This window comes from Belonocnema kinseyi, chromosome 4 (assembly GCF_010883055.1).
Source record: "Belonocnema kinseyi isolate 2016_QV_RU_SX_M_011 chromosome 4, B_treatae_v1, whole genome shotgun sequence".
In the NCBI taxonomy this organism is placed as follows: Eukaryota; Metazoa; Arthropoda; class Insecta; order Hymenoptera; family Cynipidae; genus Belonocnema; species Belonocnema kinseyi.
The window spans coordinates 90,779,240-90,786,976 of NC_046660.1; the positions used below are offsets into that span (position 1 = coordinate 90,779,240).

Below are 7,737 nucleotides of genomic sequence, written 5' to 3' on the forward strand. Positions count from 1 at the left end.
AATAGGGTAGGTTTTATCGAAATATTTCTTCGGAGTTTTTATTTTTTTTTTGAATTTTGTATTGGAAGGTGTAATTTCAAAGTGAATATTTGAACAATTATTATTGTGTGGAGTAGTTTTGTTTAAAAATTGTATTACCTTTTTGGTGTTTAAAGAACATTATGAATACTTTGGAGTAAAATAAACAAAAGAGAGGTGAATCGATTATTGATTGTTATAAGTGCTTTGTACTATCTTAGTGTTTTCTTTTTGTATTTTAGTTATTTAGAAGTTTGCCAAAATATAGTCTACTTAAATACAAAAAATTGTTCATATATGCATTTAATTTTAATATGTAAATTGTACAAATGAGGGCTGTGCTAAACAACGTTCAAATTTCGCGCGAAAATGAAAAGTAACTAGGATCTCCTAGGGATTTCACTGTTCTGCACGTTGAAACCCACCCCTTTAGTTACATTTCAAAATTTGCAAGTCGGCTTGACTTTATGTTCTTGATGAATCATGACTTTAAAATTAATTTTGCAATTACTGCAATTTGCAAAATTTAATTGCATGTGAATATAAAACCACATAAAAATAAAACACAAACTGTAAGCATTTGATTTTTAATTCATTATTGATCATAAGAAGCCATTAAACAAATAATTTTTTTTACTAAAATCTTCTATAAAAATGTGTTCAAAATAATTTATTTTTACTGCCAGCAAATATTTATTCCCACTAAAAAATTAATTCAATTTTCAATTATTCTAACATTTTAATTTTAAACTTTCCTATTTCTATTTCAAATAGTTTAAGCCCAATGCATATTATAGTCACGAAAGTAACAATGGAGAAGAGCGAATCCAGAGAGAGGCGATTGCCCCCACCCCTCCCGTCCACCCGGCATTTAAAAAACCAAATTTTATATTTTAATTCCTCAACAAAGAAAGATTTTTGAGACAATATAAAAATATATTCATTCCGTGTAGAATTTTCAACCAACAAGATTGATTGTATACAAGACGAGTTTTCAATAAAATACATATATTTTGAACCAATTAGTGAAATTTTCAAATTTAAAAAACGAGCTTTCTACAGAACAAATGAATTTTCAATCAAATAATTACATTTTCAACCAAAAAGCTCAATTTGCAACTAAAAAGATTAATTTTCTACTAAAAAAATACGAATTTTCAACAAATTACAATCATCAAAATACTTGCATTTTTGAATTTAAAAAATCAACTTAGAAAAAATGGAATGGTTAAAAGTTCATTTATCAAAACAAAACTTTAATACAAAAATTAATCTTTTGTAAACCAGTTGAATTTTCTATCAAACTGATAAATTTTCAAGAAAAAAATACGATTTTTCTATACAAAACAGATGAATTTTGAACCAAAAAATATGAAATATAAACAAAAAATTCAATCGAATGGTCAAATTTGAAATCAATAACATTCATTTTTAATCAAAAATTAAATTTTTAACAAAAACATATTTTTTTAACCAAATAGTTGAATTTTGAATCAATAACATTAATTTTCGACCAAAAGAGATGCATTTTCAGCAAACTATATACATTTTCTTCCAAATAGTTGAATTTCTAAACTACAAAAATCAATTTTTAATCATTTAAATGGAATAGTTAAAATGTCATTATGAAAAATTAAAGACGAATTTTCTATATAAAGCAGTTTAACTTTAACTCATATAAAATTTCGTTTTTTACCGAATATATTAAAATTTTCAATTAAAAAAAAAAAAACATTTTTCCTTCAAAAAATTAAATTATCAGCCAAAGAGATAAATTTTCTATTAAAAGTATGAATCGTCAATGAAAAAAATGCATTTTTAAGCAACTAGTTCGACTTTTAGTCTAAAGAGATGAATTTTCAATAAACAATATAATAGTTGATATTTCACCAAAAAATATTTTAATTTGCAATAAAACACCATTGAATGCAATCCCGAAATACGAATTTCCGAAAAATTCCATACATTTTTGACTCAAATACCAGATTTTTCTCCCAAAAAATATGCATTTTCAAGCAGAGTTGAATTTTTAGTCTAACCAAGATAATTTTTTAACCAAAAATGAGGGAAAAAGCGAATGATCTACAAAACAGTTGCTACAGTTTTTTCTATATTAATGCCAATAATTTATTGTCTATATGTAATCATTTTCGTTCAGATAAAAAAAAAATTAATTATTCAACAATATGAAGACTGCCTTTAAAATGGTGCTTACTTACTTCCAGCAGAGTGCGAAAAACGAATCTTCAAATATATATTCACCTGGAACCTACGATCGAAAATTTGTTCTTTAAAATTTTATTATATCTTTCGAAATCCTTTGCCAAAATTTAAAAAAGTTCAAAATTAACAAACTGTCGGCGATTTGTTTGAAAATATGAAAAGCCAATTTTCACAACAACATACAAAACATACTTATATTTTTGCTAATTTCTTGTAAAGTTTTGCTTCTTATAGAGAGCACATCGTGTGACTTTTATGCTGAAACAAACAATCTTTGTGTTCAAAATATTTTTTTCTTCGAAAAATCAATTTTTCACATTTTTCAAGTAGACAACAAAAGGTACATACGAAAAAATATGACCATATAAGATTGCAAACCTTGAAATAGTCTATCAAAATACTTTCTTTTTCTTTTCTTAGATCTTACATCGTTTACAAGAAAAATAAGTAAATTATATTTTCAAAAAAAAATTCTTTTGAACTCAAATATTGTTCAGCCCACATAGAAAAATAATAGAACGCCTCTCTTAAATGACAAAAAAGACAAACTTTTCAAAAATATTAGATAAAATAATACAGTGGGGTTTTTTCTAAAAAATCTTCTTATCATGTTTTCAAAAGTCAAAGAAAAAATAAATATTTTCTGTTAAACCCTACCTTGTTTATTTTTTTCAATATATTTTCAAAGTTATATATAATTTTCGAATTTTTCTTGTAAAGCACAGAAACTTTAAAAATATATTGGAAAAAAAAATGAATAGAGTGGTGCTTTGTACAAAATCTTCTTTATTGTTTTCTTTCAATTTTGAAAATATGAATAGAAGTTTTTTTTAGAAAACCCTATCTTTTTATTTTGTACAATATTTCGAAAAAGTTTTTGCTCATATAAGAAACGCGTGTTATCAGTTTTTTGTGGGCTGAAGCATAAGAGCAAAACGTATTTGATGTTTCCGAGAAATCTCCGAAAATTAGATTTTACGAAAAAAAATTCTCCTGAGCACAAAAATGGTTTAGCTTGCACAAAACTCACAGGATATTCTCCTGATGAAAGGTCGAACTAAACAAAAAAATTTCAAAAAATATGATTCTGGGTTTTTTGTAAAAATCGACTTCTTATATTATCAAACAAATCGCTGGAATTTTCTTAATTTTGAACATTTTAGAAAATTTCCTACGGTTTTCAAAAGAGGCCAGTAAAAGTCATTAAAATCTAAAAAGAAAATTCGAATATCTGATAAAGGTCACAATATAAATTTAAAAAAAAGTATTTTTTTAAATAGAAGTCAAAATCCAAATACTTGTAGCTTTGTAGAAAAATTGTGTTTCTCCAACCGAAAGTATACGTGACGAAAAATTTCCTCTGAAAAACAACATAATTATTTGGTAGCTGAGAGATTCTCCGATTTGAATATAGAACCTGTCTGATTTGAAATGGATTCGATCCCCTATAATTTTGCATACACCACACAAGCGATTAAGGGAACAATTTTTTTTCTTTAGGAAAATACACATTTGATTCCTGGATTAAAGTTTTATTTTGTGCATAAAAATACATTTATATATATTGAAACCTTAATGACGAGAATTATTTCGCATATATTTGATATTTCATTTGAAATTTTCTTTTAAAAAAGGACATGTATTACGAAAATGTAGTTATATAAATTCACAAAATCACGTAGATATATAAATGCATAATTAGAAAATAAAATTCTAGCAGTAACTGTTAAATTATGTGTACATTAATATAATGTAAAACTATATAGTGACACTGCTCGACTTAAATAAATACTATAATTATATAATTATTATACCATGTAACAATATATTTTATAATACAGATAACATCTGCAGCCAGTGCAGGTGTTTTTTCTCTCGTCGACTTACAATTAATTAGACAAAAGCGTCTCCCGGCTATTCCCTTTAAATTCGTAAAAAAGAAAATCAACACAGCTGAACTGCCTGTCGAGTCCTTGAATTTTTAAATAGTGATTTAAGCAGTGACATTTTATCAGTGAAATTATTGATGTCATGGACTATATTCTAAAAAATGAATAGAATATCAATTATTGACTTTCATGCAATGAGAAAATTTGTTGCCGATCGAAAAAAATCATTATGAATCCTTAACAAACAGTTTTGTCAATTCGCGAACATTTTCCTCTATAAAGTAATTTTACGTCGTTTCGGCAAAAAATCACACGAAGACTCTTTTTAAATTAAACTAAAAACAAAGCCTCTCTGTAATTTCATTTAAAAAATCAGGAAGCGATTCATCTTTCTAGAGAAAATGTCGAGGGTTTTCAAAAAATTATTAAAAAGTAAATAGAAATAATTCTTCATGAGGTGTTGAATTAATAATAATAATTTGTGCAGTCCATCTAACATTTAACACTCCGGTTAAAAATAAAAGCACACGTAGTTTACTGACATAAAAAGGCGCTTAGGTTACGTTCAAGTCCAGCATTTAAAGTTTCTTTAAATTCTAAACTTTAAAAAGAAAAATTATTTATCAAATATAAAAATGTAACAAAAATTGTGTTACTTGGAAAATGTAATTTTAACTACATTTGCCGGATTTGAACATGTACATGTTTTTTTTATCAAACAAACCAAATTTGTCATCATTCTTCGTAAATGTACTAAGACATATAATTAATCACTGAAGATTAAATTTACATTTTCAACTTAGACGACGAGTTATATTTCACCTTGAAAAACTGATTAGAGACGTTCCACACGGTAATTTCATCGATAGGGTGTAGATAGGTTTACGTTGATCAAATCGTTGGTGCTAAAAACATATTAAACCAGTGAAAAAATTCAAAGAAAGAAGCTGTTAAATATTTCATGTGAAACTTCCATCTTAATAATCAGTGGTTATCTAACATGCTTGGATTTTCAATTTTAACTCTTCTTCTATGGGGTCTATTTTTAATTAAAAAATTTGCATTCATGTTAGGACTAGTAAGAACTAGAATTTCGCTGTAAATTTTAAATGAATTCAAACTTTTCCATTTTTGCATAGTTAATTATTATTTCTAAATAAAAAAACTCCAACTGATAGTTGAGAGGAATGAAAAAAAGCGTCTAAAAAAATGAATTTGTAACTACAATCTATAATTTTAAAGTAGGATATCCCTCGCATATTTAAGTACAAATAGGTATAGACAATCTCATATTCAAACATAGAATTATTATTAGCTTCTGACTATTTTCCTAACACATTTCATATCCTTTCTTCGTAGAATCATTACATTGCTTCAAGAACAATTATTTTTAAACTGTTAGAAACAATTCTTTTAGTTAAGTCTAATAGCTGAACGTCGTTATATCAAATAGTAAACCATAATTTCACACGTGCAAGCATTATTACAATTTTAGCAGAATAAATATCATGCATGCAAAATCCATGCCCACACTTGAAACTATAAATAGTATTTTTAATAGTAACATTTCCTTCTGGTGTAAATGTACATTTATTAATTATATTTATAAATCCAACAATAATAAATTTTGTTTGCATGCGAATTTTAAGAATGATAATGTTTTAACATATAGTAAACGCAGATTTTGAAAGTAAGTAAGAAAAAGAGAAAAATCAGTTGAATACAAAACTGAAAGAATTTAAAATGGAAAGTGTCATGCAAGCCAGAATTGGGGCAGATAAAATTATCTGTTCTTACTACAAAATTTGTTACAAGTGGTTATAAATCATTAGCAAAACAATTATTTTTGTGGCTGTAGAAGATGCAGAAAATAGAGCAAAAGTTACAAATTTCAAAAGATATTGGGAATGGTTTTCTACCATTTCGCCACCTGGTGCCGAAAACTGGAACTAGGAAGAGTAGGTACGATTTTAAAGATTTATTTTAATTTTTGCATAACGGTGTTTTTACGATTGTTTTGTGAAGTTTAAAACATTGATTAAATACTAAGAACAAATCTTAATCAAACACAATTCGTTTTAGATAGAATTTCCCCATTATACAGTGAAAAACACATTTTTATCAAAAAGGTTTTTAAACAAAAAAACAATTATTTCATTATTTCATGTAAGTTTCAATGCATTCTAAGCTTAAATAAACTTTAATTAACGTATGTGTCAACAAATTTTTATCCAGATTATGCAAAGAATACGAATAATAGAAGATTGGAATTGAAATACGAACTCTAATCTAACTTTTAAGTAATAATTGTTTTTTTTTATATTTCTGTCAGAAAATGTGTTTCTTCACTGTATGAGATGTAAGTTCCATTTAAAACTCCTTTTCCGATAAAGGCTTATTTTTAGTATTCATTAAATACTTTAAATTCCACAAAAAATAGTTAAAACCCTTTTATGCACCAATTAAAATGAATCTTCAAAATCGAACCTATTCTTTTTAGTTCGGATTTTGTCGCCAGGTGGCGTATCGCAGTTTAACCATTCACAATACAAGAATGGAGAATAAAGTTGCGAGATCTTTTTTAAATTTTAATAATTTTGTGATAAAAAAATTTAAAAAAGCATGTTGCACTTGATTCTCTCGATCCACTCATCATTACACGAATATAGACATTATAGATTTTTCAATAATCACATCACTCGACATTTTACTTTGTACAACAAAAGTGCAATACAGTTTCACTTCAGAATAAAAAATATATACCAGACAAAGTAAAAGCAAAGTATCATAAAAAATACAATAGAAATTAGGATCACAAACTTTGGTTTATTGAGAAGGCAAAGGTCTCGTCTATTTTTCATCTAATTTATTTATGAAGTTGAAGACATTTTTCTGCATCTGCTGGGAATTAAACAGATAGTTCTGGGACACTTTTAGCGTAAACTTCAAACTGAACGTATAATATATTCTGATATCACTTACAGAGAAAATTAGAAAGACTAATTCATACTTCCTCAGCCCTTCATTAGATTAGTTTGCTATATAACATATACATCCACATATGTATGTTAATTAATAAATAAAATTGTTCGAAGAATATTTCAAAAAGTTTCTAGAAAAATGGGGTTATCTAAATATACTATATTATCATTATTTCAGTTCTGAAATGAATTCTCCAGTTTATGATCATTGAATTTATATTTTTTATTTGATTGAAAAAATATTTAATTTAATTAAAATAATAATTAAACTTCACTGCATGGGCACACAATCACGAATTCACAAATACAACTGAACAAGCTCACTGTTACCTCAAATGCGTTTTCTAAACTCTTGACTATTAAAGTTTATTTAATAAGTGAATTGCAGAGAAATTGTAGGGTTCGAATCTTGTCCCATTCTCTGATTAAGGAATTGTAGCTTTACATAATAACTAGGAAATCTTTCAACCTGTGACGAATAATACATTTCCTTACATTACGAAAAAAAGAATTCATATTTCAACAAAAATTAGTGTGTTTCAATTAGTGTCAGTTAAAAGTAATTAGAAAGATGAAAGAACCTAAAGGTATGTTTTCAGTTTCAGATCACTTTTAAGTCTCCTGTT

General features: G+C 26.4%; 2 protein-coding genes across 8 annotated transcripts in view; one reads left to right on the plus strand and one right to left on the minus strand.

The window, feature by feature from the left end:
* Positions 1-7,737, plus strand: part of LOC117171531 (protein fuzzy homolog) — a 17,258-nt gene that overhangs the window by 230 nt on the left and 9,291 nt on the right. The gene's annotated exons all lie outside the window — the stretch shown is intronic.
* The window catches only part of LOC117171532 (cell cycle control protein 50A), an 8,502-nt gene continuing 4,521 nt past the window's right edge, over positions 3,757-7,737 (minus strand). For 2 of the 7 annotated variants that reach the window (XM_033358925.1, XM_033358928.1), the window contains one exon: positions 3,757-5,035. In XM_033358925.1, coding sequence (XP_033214816.1) covers positions 4,990-5,035 — 46 coding nt within the window. In that variant the 3' untranslated portion in view covers positions 3,757-4,989. Of the gene's footprint in view, positions 5,036-6,950; positions 7,032-7,112; positions 7,169-7,441; positions 7,581-7,737 lie in introns of all 7 variants that reach the window. The other 5 variants (XR_004466891.1, XR_004466894.1, XR_004466892.1 and 2 more) reach the window with 5 other exon arrangements.